At 46.6% G+C, this 17,052-nt stretch overlaps 1 protein-coding gene across 2 annotated transcripts in view; it reads left to right on the top strand.

Annotated features, from left to right (window-relative positions):
* CPAMD8 (C3 and PZP like alpha-2-macroglobulin domain containing 8) overlaps positions 1–17,052 on the top strand; it is a 1,104,327-nt gene that overhangs the window by 205,694 nt on the left and 881,581 nt on the right. For both annotated transcript variants that reach the window (XM_069217904.1, XM_069217903.1), the window contains exon 13: positions 2,029–2,157. In XM_069217904.1, the coding sequence (XP_069074005.1) occupies positions 2,029–2,157 (129 nt within the window). The remainder of the gene's footprint in view (positions 1–2,028; positions 2,158–17,052) is intronic.

The raw sequence follows: 17,052 nt of genomic DNA, 5'->3' as shown, positions 1-17,052 counted from the left end.
ACAACAAATGCTTAACACTACCCTCTGATAAGCCTACTGCTCGACCACAAAATAGAGCATTAGAATTATCTCTTTTTGCCACTATCTTACCTCTAAGGGGAACCCTTGGACTCTGTGCATGCTATTTCTTACTTTGAAATAGTACATACAGAGCCAACTTCCTACAGTAACCCAATATCCAAATCAGGCAGAGAATTGTTATGCTAAGGCTAAGAGGCCTTTGCCTGTTACCACTAGAGCATATTAGGAAAAAGGGTGCTACTATGGCCTTTCTTGGTAACATTCCTTTAGATGACATTTGTAAGGCAGCTACATAGTCCACACCACACACTTTCACAAAACACTACTGTGTGGATGTGTTAGCACGCCAACAGGCTAATGTAGGTCAGGTTCCACTACTTACACTATTCCAGTCCATTTGCATAATATATGTGGGTTAACCATGCCCGAAGATTGCAGCAGAAGCTGCTTTAGCTCTGGTGTATTTTGCATTGATATCTGACTGAAGAAAAGTCCACTATAAAGAGCTACAATCTGAGATACAGGAGGTAATCCATTTGGCATTGATGGCTTTTAAGTCAGCCTTACCTACATTACACCCATTTCATAGAAAGGAAGCTATTCAGAGGAACACTGTTCTCTAGTCCTCTACAGATAAACTGAAGCATGCATTCGGCATTGTTGCCTAACATTTCTCATCCAAGGAAGCTTCATGTTGCGAGAAGCTCTGTGATGCAAGTGGAATTGTCATATCACTTACAAAACAAATGACAGATGAGTCTGCAGTACCACCGTATCTCGATGGAACAGTGTTGGGTGTTCTGAAACATCAGAGCCTAAAGTTTTGAAATGCGCCACGAAGAAGAAACTGCAAACTGGAATGTAATTATCCATAAAGCAGTAACCGACAACAACAGCCTAATGCTCATAATTTCCAGTGGATTCTCAACCCTGTTTTTAACTTTAACATAGATCCTTAATTTAAATAAAGTAAGATAATTAGGATTCTATAGTTAATTTTTATTCACCCCGCACTAATTTTCCCATTTAGTTGTGGGTGTCTCAACACATCTGGGTTGCATTCTTACAACCCCACCTGGCGAGAAAAAGATCTCTGGCAAAGATTCCCTAGAGGGGCCGTTGGGCATTGCAGCGCTGGCCCAACGAGGAGCATGGCCCGATGATGAAGCATGCCACCCTTGGACGGGTAAAGGCCTGTGCTCTAATGAGCTCACGCTCCTATTGACTTAGTTGGATCCGGGCAAGTAATACATTTCCTAGGCCCATCATTAGAATGGTATACTCTATTTATATTGATATATCTCGGGAGAATGTATGCTGGACCAGAATCTCTTAGCACTCATTCCATATCCTCTGCTATTTCCAGGAAGTAAAAACACCCAGGGATACCTATACCACAATGCACAGCTTTTCCACAGGAGGTTTTATAGCCACACCCCTTCCAAGATCCACTGCTTGGAATGTGAGATAGTGTGCTGGATCAGTTTTACTCTTCGCACTTTCCCTCATTCCGAGCTGTAAGCCTCAGAATTGGTACTGTTTTTTACTATACAAACTCCTGAAAGTAAAGCTTGGAGGAACTTGCATGCTCAAAAACTGTGGGTGAGTCAACATTACTGCACTATTCAGATTGAGAAATCAGACAAAAACACTGTTTGGAGCCAACTTTCAATTTTGTCATAAAGAGGCGCTAAAAGTGAAATTACTGAAGTTAAGCTGAACACAACTGTACATTAACTGTATGTGAATCTTCACAGTGCAAAGGTGTTAAATTTGCATTGCAAGTGATTTGTAATAGTCTTCCCTGGCTTAGGTGTTTCCATAAGGAAAATAGTCTTTTTTACTGCCTGGTCATTTTATTCAGATATAGTTTATCAATGCATTTTCTTTCCAAAATTTAAAAATGGCGTGTTTTAAAAGCGAGTTTAGCAATCAGCAGATGTAGGAATGGTATTGTTTCCCTAGAGCACTCCAATCCATAACATTCTTCTTGTGAACCCTTTTCAGACCAAGGTGACAGCAATCGATGGAAAGGCAGTTGGAGACCAATATCTACCGAACTATTTGTCCATCAGCAGCTGGTATTCACCAAGCAAGTGCCATGTGCAGCTGCAAACACCAGAGAAACCTTTGGTGGTAAGAGCTGCACCTGACAGCGTTATTCTGAATAAAGTATAACCTTGCAAACATATTTGTTGCTGTTTATCTATAGTATTGTAAACGAGAATATGAAATGTATGTATATAATAAATGAATCATTACATAACTTTAGAATGACAATTACAATACTTAACCCTACTAAGGGTAATGTATATCCTCGCCATAAAGGCCTTGCAGCTGATTGTTTTGACCAGGATGTGTTGTACAAGATTTGTTTTTCAGTGGCAATGATGCATGTGGGCAACAGAGGGGATTTGGGTGGGTAGCTACAAGCTCAGAGAGACACATGGAAGGGGAGGTATTTGCACGAAGGCACACGAGCAGCTGAGACATATGGGCAGGAAAAACTCAGGGGGTCATTCCGACCCCGGCGGGCACCGCCCGCCGGGCGGAGACCGCCAGAAGACCGCACTGCGGTCAAATGACCGCGGCGGTCATTCTGACTTTCCCGCTGGGCGGGCGGGCGACCGCCAAAAGGCCGCCCGCCCGCCCGCCCAGCGGGAAAGCCCCAGCAACGATGAAGCCGGCTCCGAATGGAGCCGGCAGAGTTGCTGGTGTGCGACGGGTGCAGTGGCACCCGTCGCGATTTTCAGTGTCTGCTAGGCAGACACTGAAAATCATTATGGGGCCCTGTTAGGGGGCCCCTGCACTGCCCATGCCTGTGGCATGCGCAGTGCAGGGGCCCCCAGGGGCCCCACGACACCCGTTCCCGCCATCCTGTTCCTGGCGGTTTTTACCGCCAGGACCAGGATGGCGGGAAGGGGGTCGGAATCCCCATGGCGGTGCTGCGAGCAGCGCCGCCATGGAGGATTCTTTGGGGCAGGGGTAAACCGGCGGGAAACCGCCGGTTGCCCTTTTCTGACCGCGGCTTTACCACCGCGGTCAGAATTGCCCATGAAGCACCGCCAGCCTGTTGGCGGTGCTTCCGCGGCACTCTGCCCTGGCGGTTTTCAACCGCCAGGGTCAGAATGACCGCCTCAGTCTAGAGCACGAGATGATACATGAAGGCCGATGAAACATCTAATATGGGAAGAGGAAGGCTTATTAAATGGAAACAAATCTGAGGCTGTGGTGCCACAAAGAACTAATGACAATTCTCCAGGCTGACACAGAAACTCAGAGAACCATTCAGGTGAAGCAATATAATGTATGAAAGACCTAATCATACACGTTACAGAAATACAACAAATAGACAATATGCTTCATAGCCAGTTGAACCACAGAGTTTCTTTGCCCATTAGTGCTCCTTGCACTGTGATCAACCCGTCCCTGTGTGGTGTTGAAGGCACATGAAGGACCTCTGACAGACGAGAGTCTATCGGGCAGGTTCCACTAACCCATGAGTACTCGCAAACATTTTCCCAGGGGCCAAAAAGTTTGGTTTGTGATGTGCCTGGGGGCCGCACTGATGCCAGTGCAGTGGCGGTTGCCTGGGGTGCCTGGGGGCATTGGTGGCAAGGTAGGTGTGGGAGAAGTAAAAGACATATATATATATATATCTATATATATCTATATATAGATATATATATATATATCTTGTGGCTGAAATGAACAATGGGAAACCAGAAAACCTGGAATTAATCCCGGCTTCCCCACTTTTCCGAATTGTGTGATTCTAGGCAATTGTTTAGCTTCACTTTCCCTCCTTTTTCTGCATTATCGCATATAAGACCTCGAAATATATGATTTCATGGTGTGTGCTGCACAAAACCTGCTTCTATGTTTGATTTAATAAACTATAATGTTGTTCATGTATGATAGGCACCCAGGCCACCCATAAAGTGCACATAACAAGTGACATCCCTCTTTAAATTTACTATTGGTGGTGTTCTCAGGGTAAGGGGAAGAATTAATGTTTGAAAACTATCACTTTTACATGAATACATCTCAATGTACTGATATAACAAATTGTACTAGGGTGAAAAGGTTCTGTATGTTAACTAAATACACTTTTTTAATTTTGAAGTGACTGACATAGTTTTACACTTATGCTGCAAGATGTCTTTAAAAATGAAGGTGTTTCTAAAGTTAAGTGCAGGAGTCCCCAGTCACTTCCTTTCTTTAACACCAATTAAGTTTAAATAAATGAGTGTGTGTCTATTTAATATTTTTATTGTAAGTGCTGAGTCGAACAAACAGCTGTCCAGTGCTCCTCTTGCCCAGGGGACCGCATGTTATGGTGAGAGGGGCCGCATGAGGCCCGCGGGCCGTACTTTGAGTATCCATGCACTAACCCATTGGTTTCAGTCCTTTTCTTATTAACAACATAATACCGGGACATCAAAAGACTGAGAGATATGGAATTCGCATTCACAAAAGATCTAGATATATGATTACACATGTACACTGAAACCATGGCTGTGAATTTTGAGTGACAGAGAGCCAGGGAGATTTGTGAACAAAAATCTCAAAGACTAGGATTGGGGCCAGGGAAACACACGGTCCGGGAACCATAGAGAAGAGGGCCATAGAGACTGATTCCAGGTCATAAAAAACTAGAAATCAGAACAACCAGAGCAAGGGTCCGGGAAACTTAATCAGGGGGACTGCAAATTATTAAAAAATCTATTTTCTTAAACAGATTAATAAAGTATACATAAATAAAGGAGCAAAGTGTAAAATTGGAGGTTAAAAGTTAAGTTAGTATACTGAGATTGGTTTGTGAAAGTGGTGTAAGTGCATCAAACAAGATACAGCATGGATGATGAGCCACAAATGAATTTAGAAAAATTCCAACCTTCCCATTAATTTTTTTTTTTTTTTTTTTTATGTAATAAATTATTTCATCATTTGTGTATTTGTTTGATGAATGCTTGTTTTTGTAGTTTTGTGTATTGTTTTCTCATTCATATAGTTGAAAATGTTTAGGCAGGATACCCGGCTTCTAGAAAAGACTCAGTTGGGGTCCCTGGATTCCAGGAATTATTCAGTGGGGGTCCCTGGGTTCCAGTATTGTTTAAGTGGGGGTCCACAGAAAAGATTAAGAACCACTGGTCTAGAGAAAAATACTGACCAGAGTGTTGGTATGATTGAGTGCAAATCATACACAAGCTAACAGACCAGGCAGACAGAGCAATCTTGGCACTTCAGAAACCAGACCTCCAAGACTAAATACGATCAATTTACTAACACTGAATCACAAGCAGATTGTAACACAATGAAGAAAGTGATATGTAAGGTCCGTAGAGCCTGTGAACATATGTGGGCCCAACAGAGACTCAAAAAATGACACACAGTTTCTCCGTAGTTACTGGGGGTTGAGAAGAGGGCTGCCCTATCATCTCAGCTAGAGAACAGGTTCAACCTGGAATATTGAAGGCATAAATAACACCTGCATAGTTTAGGTGGAAGGTTGTAAGAGCAACACCCACTGTCCACAGACCTCAGCCCACCCAACAAATCACTTGTGTATACTCAAACATGGCCATAATTTTCAAAGTAACCTTTTGTTGTGATAGTAATCACAAAGTTAGAAGTTAGAAAGGCATAACTTCCTAAAATGCCCTCACTCACAATATGGTCTTAACGTTTAATAAAAGCATCCAACTTCATAAACTGACAGCACTGAAACATACATCAAAACAAAGCCTCTACCTTTGTAACACATGGCTTTTCCTCTCAGAGAAAGATTGTTATTTCGATACATGAAGATTACCTTAAAATTCCTTCAAAAGTCCTAATATGGTCAGAAAAACTTTTAATGTCATAACTATTTAACATGACCTTCAATCAACAGGAAGTCTCTAACATCGAATTCAACGTATTTTTTGCCAGTACCTCTTTATTGAATCTTTCTACCATCATGCATTTCCAGGTTACCATGTAAATGTTAACTTCTGTATGTTGTTAACAACATGCTTAAATGTTGACTTATTCCCTAGCATTTTGCGACCACTTAGAAGTTCTTATATTCCCCTTTCCCTAACATGAACTAACAATAAGGAAGCATTTTTACAAAACTACACAAATCAGTCCATGACATCTTGCTAGACTGCCATTTCGAAAAAAGGCAGCGTGTGATGGTGATAACATATCATGTAGCCAGTGATTCCACCCAAGGACTAGAGTGGCAGTAGGGATATTTCAAAACAAAGCACAACTAAAAGGTGTTACCAATGTGCTGCAAGCTATCTCAATTTGTAATATAAGAAGCGGAGTATCGTAACACAGGGCTGAAAATGGGCACTGTTCCTATTTTATTACGCCACGTAAGTCGAATCAGGACTTGCTTTACAGTCTGGATTCTAACCAAACTATTTTGCTGCTCCATACACATCTCTTGCAAACAATGAATGGACCCAAGTATCCCTTGCAGTGGCCTCTCATCTGACTTGGCTTCTATTTTCTCGGTAGTTGTAGTAGGCTGGCCCTCTATGTACTGTGCAAAGTTATGCACACTGTGCAGGGGGTCCAGGCAACCACACGCTGGTTTACAGGCGTAAAAACTAGATCACCTAATGCTCTCATTTTTTAGGTAGCTTGGTCGTGCTGTGAATTTATGAAAGTTTCCAATAATGGAGAACTACAGTTACAGGTAAGTAACTTATTTCTTATTACAGTATTGGAACTTTCATAGATTCACATGCTTGAATCAGAATAGCAGGCAGTAAGTAGCACATTTTCTGCAGTTAGGTATATAAACACTATCCCGATACAATAAAATGGACATTCTAAGAGTCCTGATTAGCTATATAAATATGATAATAAAAGAACTGCAAAATTATAGAAAATGTGCATATAGGCAGTAAGAAGTGGATGGTGGGTGTAGGAAGTTGGCTCTGTATGCACTATTTCAAAGTAAGGAATAGTATGCACAGAGTCCAAGGGTTCCCCTTAGAGGTAAGATAGTGGCAAAAAGAGATAATTCTAATAATCTTTTTTGTGGTAGTGTGGTCGAGCAGTAGGCTTATCAGAGGAGTAGTGTTAAGCATTTGTTGTACACACACAGGCAATAAATGAGGAACACACACTCAGAGACAATTCCAGGCCAATAGGTTTTTGTATAGAAAAATATATTTTCTTAGTTTATTTTAAGAACCACAGGTTCAAGATTTACAAGTAATACTTCAATTGAAAGGTATTTCATGTAGGAACTTTAGGAACTTTGAATTAGCAAAATAACATATACAGTTTTCACATAAATGACATATAGCTATTTTAAAACTAGAGACAGTGCAATTTTCAACAGTTCCTGGGGGAGGAAAGTGTTTGTTAGTTTTTGCAGGTAAGTAAACCACCTACGGGGTTCAAGTTTGGGTCCAAGGTAGCCCACCGTTGGGGGTTCAGAGCAACCCCAAAGTTACCACACCAGCAGCTCAGGGCCGGTCAGGTGCAGAGGTCAAAGTGGTGCCCAAAACACATAGGCTTTAATGGAGAAGGGGGTGCCCCGGTTCCAGTCTGCCAGCAGGTAAGTACCCGCGTCTTCGGAGGGCAGACCAGGGGGGTTTTGTAGGGCACCGCAGGGGACACAAGTCAGCACAGAAAGTACACCCTCAGCGGCACGGGGGCGGCCGGGTGCAGTGTGCAAACAAGCGTCGGGTTCGCAATAGAAATCAATGGGAGACCAAGGGGTCTCTTCAACGATGCAGGCAAGGGGGGGGGCTCCTCGGGGTAGCCACCACCTGGGCAAGGGAGAGGGCCACCTGGGGGTCGCTCCTGCACTGGAGGTCGGATCCTTCAGGTCCTGGGGGCTGCGGGTTCATAGTCTTTACCAGGCGTCGGGTCTTTGTAGCAGGCAGTCGCAGTCTGGGGGAGCCTCGGGATTCCCTCTGCAGGCGTCGCTGTGGGGGGTCAGGGGGGTCAACTCTGGCTGCTCACGGTCTCGTAGTCGCCGGGGAGTCCTCCCTGTGGTGCTTGTTCTCCACAAGTCGAGCCGGGGGCGTCGGGTGCAGAGTGCAAAGTCTCACGCTTCCGGCGGGAAACGTGTGTTGTTTCAAAGTTGCTTCTTTGTTGCAAAGTTGCAGTCTTTGGGGAACAGAGCCACTGTCCTCGGGAGTTCTTGGTCCTTCTAGATGCATGGTAGTCCTCTGAGGCTTCAGAGGTTACTGGACCCTGGGAACGCGTCGCTGGAGCAGTGTCTTTAGAAGTGGGGAGACAGGCCGGTAGAGCTGGGGCCAAAGCAGTTGGTGTCTCCGTCTTCTCTGCAGGTTTTTCAGTTCAGCAGTCCTCTTCTTCTTAGGTTGCAGGAATCTGAGTTCCTAGGTTCTGGGGAGCCCCTAAATACTGAATTTAGGGGGGTGTTTAGGTCTGGGGGGTTAGTAGCCAATGGCTACTAGCCCTGCGGGTGGCTACACCCTCTTTGTGCCTCCTCCCTGAGGGGAGGGGGGCACATTCCTATCCCTATTGGGGGAATCCTCCATCTGCAAGATGGAGGATTTCTAAAAGTTAGTCATCTCAGCTCAGGACACCTTAGGGGCTGTCCTGACTGGCCAGTGACTCCTCCTTGTTGTTCTCATTATCTCCTCCGCCCTTGCCGCCAAAAGTGGGGCCGTGGCCGGAGGGGGCGGGCAACTCCACTAGCTGGAGTGCCCTGGGGTGCTGTAACAAAGGGGGTGAGCCTTTGAGGCTCACCGCCAGGTGTTACAGTTCCTGCAGGGGGAGGTGAGAAGCACCTCCACCCAGTACAGGCTTTGTTACTAGCCACAGAGTGACAAAGGCACTCTCCCCATGTGGCCAGCAACATGTCTGGTGTGTGGCAGGCTGCTAAAACTAGTCAGTCTACACGGATAGTCGGTTAAGGTTTCAGGGAGCACCTCTAAGGTGCCCTCTGGGGTGTATGTTATAATAAAATGTACACTGGCATCAGAATGCATTTAATGTGCTGAGAAGTTTGATACCAAACTTCACAGTTTTCAGTGTAGCCATTATGGTGCTGTGGAGTTTGTGTATGACAGACTCCCAGACCATATACTCTTATGGCTACCCTGCACTTACAATGTCTAAGGTTTTGCTTAGACACTGTAGGGGCATAGTGCTCATGCACTTATGCCCTCACCTATGGTATAGTGCACCCTGCCTTAGGGCTGTAAGGCCTGCTAGAGGGGTGACTTACCTATACCTATAGGCAGTGTGAGGTGGGTATGGCACCCTGAGGGGAGTGCCATGTCGACTTAGTCGTTTTATCCCCACTAGCACACACAGGCTGGCAAGCAGTGTGTCTGGGCTGAGTGAGGGGTCCCCAGGGTGGCATAAGACATGCTGCAGCCCTTAGAGACCTTCCCTGGCATCAGGGCCCTTGGTACCAGGGGTACCAGTTACAAGGGACTTACCTGAATGCCAAGGTGTGCCAACTGTGGAAACAAAGGTACAGGTTAGGGAAAGAACACTGGTGCTGGGACCTGATTAGCAGGCCTCAGCACACTTTCAAATCATAACTTGGCATCAGCAAAGGCAAAAAGTCAGGGGGTAACCATGCCAAGGAGGCATTTCCTTACACAGTAATACCTAAATGGCTCACCTTCATTGGAACAGATGCCTGAGTACTGCTTGACCAACCGCTGCATCACTGATGGTTGCAGTGTGCAATCAGTAGTGTCTTGTGAAAGTATGTGCCTTTTTCCACGTTTCAGCTCAACAGATGTCTGGTAATGACACTCCTGAAAATAACGCACAGGACATGGAAATGGCCCTAGTTGAATGTGCACGTACTTTAGAGTCTAATGGAAGACAAGGCTTAGTATGGCAATGAGTGATTGCACTTGTAATCCAGCGAGATCTAGTCTGTTTAGTCACTGGGAACCCTTTTCTAGGGTTACTGTGAGCTATGAAAAGTTGGTTTGATTTCCGAAAAGGTTTTGTTCTTTCTAGATAAAACTTGAGATATCTCTTCAATTCCAGGAAGTGAAGAGACCTTTCTGCTGCAGTTTGCGGATTAGGGAAGAAAGTTTTCAATACCAGAAGTTCGTTGAGATGAAAGTCCGAGGGGACCTTGGGTATAAATTTAGGGTTGGTGCATAAGATGACTCTGTCTTGTCTAAATTGTAGAAAGGGTTCCTGTATTGTGAACGCTTGTATTTCACTAACCCTATGCACAGATGTAAGCGCGAAAAGGAGTGCCACCTTCCATGTAAGGTATTTGACGTCCGCCCTATAAATGGGTTCAAACAGCACTTTCATAAGCTGGCTAAGAACTGTGTTTGATTGCCATGCTGGAGTTGGGGCTCTGACTGGTGGATAGGTTCTAAAAAGACCTTTTAAGAATTGCTTTACAAGCTATCCGTGCGGGCCCTGGTTAGTATTTATTTGCAGTCATTAGGGATGTTTGAATGGCCGAACTCCATGAACTCATGAGCCATGCAGACAAGTACAGAGATTTGGGATTCGGATGTCTCACTTGGCCGTGGTTCATGGTTAGCAGCGATGGAATTGGCTCCATCTTCATGGGTGAACATATGGACAGTAGTAGGAGTTCCATGTACCAGTGTTGTTCTCGCCACGCAGGGGCTATTAGGAGTATTTGGCAGGTTTCTGACTTGATCTTGCTTATTACCCTTGGGAGGAGAGGAACTGGAGGAAAAGTGGAAGCATACATTCCTGACCAAGCAATCGAAAATGTATCCCCCCACGACCCCTCCTGGTGATGCCAGCTTGCGTAAAACCGGCATTTGGTGTTCTGGGAGTTCTGTTTGCCCCACTGCCTGAATATTTCGTTCTGCATGTGCTGATCCAATTCCCATTCGTGGGTAGATGTTGTTAGCCTGCTTAGAGAATCTGCAATGGCATTCTGATGGCCTGGGACATGTTATGCTTTTATGTGTACCGAATGTTGAATGCAACAATTCCGAATGGCCTGTGCCTCCTGTGATAGAAGCTGGGAGCGTGATCCCCCCTGCTTGTTGATATAGTGCATTGTTGTGGTACTGTCCGTCCTGACAAGCACTGATGCTCCACCAATTCTTGGAAGAAAGGCCTGCAACGCTAGGAATACTGCTTGCAGCTTTAGAGGGTTGATATGGAGAGCTTGGTAAGAGATGGGCCATTTGCTGCTTACTTGAAGATCCTGCAGATATGCACCCCATCCATCCATTGATGGATCTGTTGTTATTGTTAATGGGGGAGTTTGTGGCAAGAACTGCAGCCCTTCTGAGACATTTGTACGGATTGTCCACCAATTGAGGGATGTTGCCATCAAAGGAGTTACCTCAATGATGTCGTCGAAAGATCCCTGCGCTTGAATCCACTGTTTGTGCAGCTTCTGTTGTACTGGGCGCATATGAAGTCAACAGTGTTGGATCAGATTGATACAAGATGACATCATTCCTATTAATGGCTGCCCTTTCAAACAAGTTATGAAAACTCCCTATATCCTCTGGGGGGGATTTCACTGTGGACTGAACAGGAGATGCAGGTGTAGGGATAATATATTTGTCCCATTCGTCCTGATGGCTTCGGATCTCACCCTCTTCCCCTTCATCATCTGAAGAAGTTGCTACCTGAGAAGGTATCGCTTGAGGGGAAGTTCTTGGATGAGGCAGAGGACTGACTTGAGGTTGTTGTGGCTTGTAGGCGTTACTGTAGGCTGATGCTGTTTTACTGATGTGGGTAATGGCGGGAAGTGATCTCTGTAATCCGCTAACATAGTCTGCAGATCAGACACTAACACAGAGGGGAGACATACCAGTTCATGTTGTGGCTGAGAAGGTTGGGAATAATATTGTTGGTCTTAATAGGAGTCATTGTCTGAATATTCCTCACATTTGACATGCCACTGGGAAGGGCTTCTAGCTATGCCATATAACCTATCTTCATCCGAACTGCATCATCCAAAAAGTGGGATGGTAGTAGACGTGAAAATTTACTAGGCGACGTGATAGATGGCGTTAATGTATGTCTTTTATGTCTCTTTAGGAATGTCTGCATAGTTGACGAGAAAAGAGGCAGTGATGATGGTCTCTGTTTTTTTGCAGGTACATTGATGCTCGTCGATGATAGGTGAGCAGTTGACAGCGGTGGTGTTGTTAATACTGTCGTAGACGGATGGGCTGTCGACGGGAGCGTCATCGACGGGTGCATCGTCGAAGGGCTCATAGTTGATGGTATCTTTGTCGATGGTAGTAGCGTTGTCAGTGGCATCACCACAAGGTATCCGTCGTCAGTAGCGTCGACGAGGTGTCGGTCGATGGCAGCATCGATAATGAAATGGTTGTCGACAAGGTGCATGTCATTGATGGAGACTGCAGCAGTTATGTTATGGGGCACACCGTTGATGAAGATGTCAATATCGTCGACGATGATTCTACAGACGCTGACGTCGATACTGAAATGGTGATGACAGTAGCCATTGTCGTCGCCTGGCTGTCGTCGGTGATGTTGTCACCGACCTCATCGTCGATGGCGCAGACAACGGTCTTTTAACTTGTACTTGATCTGCAGAGGCGGTGTTAGGGGCTCAGAACAAAATTCCTTTTTAGGTTTTGACAAGGAATCTGTTTTCATTTTTACTAACTTGGCAGATGCTTCTTGGAAGGGCTGTGAGATTTTGAGGAGCCCTCAGATGATTTTTTGAGTGCCTTTTTTGGAGGTTCAATTAGTATTATCCTCCTTATGCCTCTTGACAGGCGTTTTACTGACTGGCATAGAAGAGGAGGCACTATCATCATCAGAAACCGGGTTGGCTCTGGTTTTTAACTTCTGTAGCCACAGAAGCAGACGACCCTCTCTATCTTTTTAAGTTTTTTGTAGAAAATTTCCGACATACCTTGCAGTCTCTGGTCTTATGGTTCGGGTAGAGACAGTAGATGCAGTTTTCGTGTGGGTCATCAATATGAAGCCTCTTCTTCATACAGGTAGCACAAGGTCTAAATAGCCCCTTTTTAGGTCTCTGTGACATACTGGTCAGTTTGAAGCACCTACTTTAATTGAAGTAAAAGAGTAGTTATTCAAAAGCACCTCAGAACAGGATTTCTGAGAAAAAACTGAGCAAAGCTCAGAGGAGACTCCCTAGCACGACGCGCGGTGGAAAATCTGAGAGAAGGCAGCTCCTCACAGGAGGGTTCTAGAGGGTGGTGTAACCTGATTGGTGGATTCTGGAGTTTGGATCTTTTTTACAAAATGACTGTGATATGTTACTAAGCTAAAGCCCTAAAGCATGTAATGTATATCTACATTGGAGCATGGCTTTTGTATAACACCGAGGCTCCCATCTCGGTGAAGGATTCAAGCATGTGAATCTATGAAAGTAAGTCCCTAGTATATGGTACCCAGGGCATTGGGGCACAAGGGGTCCCCTACGGGCTGCAGCATGTATAATGCAACCCATGGAGAGCCCATGCAAAGTGTTTCGATAGGCCTGCCATTGCAGCCTGCGTGAAAAAGTGCATGCACCCTTTTCACTAGATATCACTGTAAGTCACCCCTATGGTAGGCCCTCCTAGCCCAGAGGACAGGTGCAGGTACCTGTGTGTGAGGGCACCCCTGCATGAGCAGAGGTGCCCTAGTGAACTCCAGCTCCATTTTCATGGACTTTGTGAGTGCGGGGGCGCCATTTTACACATGTACTGGACATAGGTCACTACCTATGTCCAGCTACATAATGGTTACTCCGAACCTAGGGAAGTTTGGTGTCAAACATGTAGGAATCATACACCAATACTGTTGCCAGAATTGAAAGTATGATTCTATGCACTCTGGGAGCTCCTTACAGGACCCCCAGCACTACTACTACCAGCTTTCTGGGGTTTTCCGGGCAGCCCAAGCTGCTGCCACCCTTCAGATGGGATTCTGCCCTCCTGCTGCTTGAACAGCTCAAGCCCAAGATGGCAGAACAAAGGATTTCTTTTGGGAGAGGGAGGCAACACCCTCTCCCTTTGAAAATAGGTGTTACATGGTGTAAGGAAATGCCTCCTTGGCATGGTTACCCCCTGACTTTTTGCCTTTGCTGATGCCAAGTTATGATTTGAAAGTGTGCTGAGGCCTGCTAACCAGGCCCCAGCACCAGTGTTCTTTCCCTAACCTGTACCTTTGTTTCCAAAAGTGGCACACCCTGGCATCCCGGTAAGTCCCTTGTAACTGGTACCCCTGGTACCAAGGGCCCTGATGCCAGGGAAGGTCTCTAAGGGCTGCAGCATGTCTTATGCCACCCTGGGGACCCCTCACTCAGCACAGACACGCTGCTTGCCAGCTTGTGTGTGCTAGTGGGGATAAAATGACTAAGTCGACATGGCACTCCCCTCAGGGTGCCATGCCAACCTCACACTGCCTATAGGTATAGATAAGTCACCCCTCTAGCAGGCCTTACAGCCCTAAGGCAGGGTGCACTATACCATAGGTGAGGGCATAAGTGCATGAGCACTATGCCCCTACAGTGTCTAAGCAAAACCTTAGACATTGTAAGTGCAGGGTAGCCATAGGAGTATATGGTCTGGGAGTCTGTCATGCACAAACTCCACAGCACCATAATGGCTACACTGAAAACTGTGAAGTTTGGTATCAAACTTCTCAGCACAATAAATGCACACTGATGCCAGTGTACATTTTATTGTAACATACACCCCAGAAGGCACCTTAGAGGTGCCCCCTGAAACCTTAACCGACTACCCGCGTAGGCTGACTGGTTTTAGCAGAGCCTGCCACACACCAGACATGTTGCTGGCCACATGGGGAGAGTGCCTTTGTCACTCTGTGGCTAGTAACAAAGCCTGTACTGGGTGGAGGTGCTTCACACCTCCCCCTGCAGGAACTGTAACACCTGGCGGTGAGCCTCAAAGGCTCACCCCCTTTGTTACAGCACCCCAGGGCACTCCAGCTAGTGGAGTTGCCTGCCCCCTCCGGCCACGGCCCCACTTTTGGCAGCAAGGGCGGAGGAGATAATGAGAACAACAAGGAGGAGTCACTGGCCAGTCAGGACAGCCCCTAAGGTGTCCTGAACTGAGGTGACTCTGACTTTTAGAAATCCTCCATCTTGCAGATGGAGGATTCCCCCAATAGGGATAGGAATGTGCCCCCCTCCCCTCAGGGAGGAGGCACAAAGAGGGTGTAGCCACCCTCAGGGCTAGTAGCCATTGGCTACTAACCCCCCAGACCTAAACACACCCCTAAATTGAGTATTTAGGGGCTCCCCAGAACCTAGGAACTCAGATTCCTGCAACCTAAGAAGAAGAGGACTGCTGACCTGAAAACCTGCAGAGAAGACGGAGACACCAACTGATTTTGCCCCAGCTCTACCGGCCTGTCTCCCCCCCTTCTAAGGACACTGCTCCAGCGACGCGTTCCCAGGGCCCAGCAACCTCTGAAGCCTCAGAGGACTACCCTGCATCTAGAAGGACCAAGAACTCCTGAGGACAGCGGCTCTGTTCACCAAAGACTGCAACTTTGCAACAAAGAAGCAACTTTGAAACAACACACGTTTCCCGCCGGAAGCGTGAGATTTTGCACTCTGCACCCGACGCCCCCGGCTCGACTTGTGGAGAACAAACACCATAAGGAGGACTCCCCGGCGACTACGAGACCGTGAGTAGCCAGAGTTGACCCCCCTGAGCCCTCACAGCGACACCTGCAGAGGGAATCCCGAGGCTCCCCCTGACCGCGACTGCCTGCTTCAAAGACCCGACACCTGGTAAAGACTCTGCACCCGCAGCCCCCAGGACCTGAAGGATCCGACCTCCAGTGCAGGAACGACCCCCAGGTGGCCCTCTCCCTTGCCCAGGTGGTGGCTACCCCGAGGAGCCCCCACCTTGCGTGCCTGCATCGCTGAAGAGACCCCTTGGTCTCCCATTGATTTCTATTACAAACCCGACGCTTGTTTGCACACTGCACCCGGCCGCCCCCGTGCCGCTGAGGGTGTACTTTCTGTGTGGACTTGTGTCCCCCCCGGCGCCCTACAAAACCCCCCTGGTCTGCCCTCCGAAGACGCGGGTACTTACCTGTTGGCAGACTGGAACCAGGGCACCCCCTTCTCCATTGAAGCCTATGTGTTTTGGGCACCACTTTGACCTCTGCACCTGACCGGCCCTGAGCTGCTGGTGTGGTAACTTTGGGGTTGCTCTGAACCCCCAACGGTGGGCTACCTTGGACCCAAACTTGAACCCCGTAGGTGGTTTACTTACCTGCAAAAACTAACAAACACTTACCTTCCCCAGGAACTGTTGAAAATTGCACTGTCTCTAGTTTTAAAATAGCTATATGTAATTTATGTGAAAACTGTATATGCTATTTTGCTAATTCTAAATTCCTAAAGTTCCTACCTGAAATACCTTTCATTTGAAGTATTACTTGTAAATGTTGAACCTGTGGTTCTTAAAATAAACTAAGAAAATATATTTTTCTATACAAAAACCTATTGGCCTGGAATTGTCTTTGAGTGTGTGTTCCTCATTTATTGCCTGTGTGTGTACAACAAATGTTTAACACTACTCCTCTGATAAGCCTACTGCTTTGACCACACTACCACAAAATAGAGCATTAGAATTATCTCTTTTTGCCACTATCTTACCTCTAAGGGGAACCCTTGGACTCTGTGCATACTATTCCTTACTTTGAAATAGTGCATACAGAGCCAACTTCCTACACATGGCTTGGGAGGGGTAGCCTCCATAAGCCACTGGTATGCTTTGAAGGGCTCATTTGGTACCCTCCTTGCATAAACCAGTATGCACCAGGTCAGGAACCTCCAGTCCATGCTCTGGCGCGAAACTGAACAATGGAAAGGGGAGTGACTACTCCCCTGTCCATCACCACCCCAGGGGTGGTGCCCAGAGCTCCTCCAGAAGGCTCCTTGATTCTGCCATCTTAAAACCAAGGTGGGCAGAGGCCTCTGGCAACATCTGAGTGGCCAGGTCAGGCAGGTGACGCCAGGGTCCCCTCCTGATAGGTAGTCACCTGGCTAGGTGGTCACCTGACTCGGTCACCAATCCCCATTCGAGGGCTATTTAGGGT

The sequence above is a fragment of the Pleurodeles waltl genome, chromosome 12, assembly GCF_031143425.1.
Source record: "Pleurodeles waltl isolate 20211129_DDA chromosome 12, aPleWal1.hap1.20221129, whole genome shotgun sequence".
NCBI classification, from domain to species: Eukaryota; Metazoa; Chordata; class Amphibia; order Caudata; family Salamandridae; genus Pleurodeles; species Pleurodeles waltl.
This window is presented reverse-complemented; position numbering and strand designations above follow the sequence as displayed.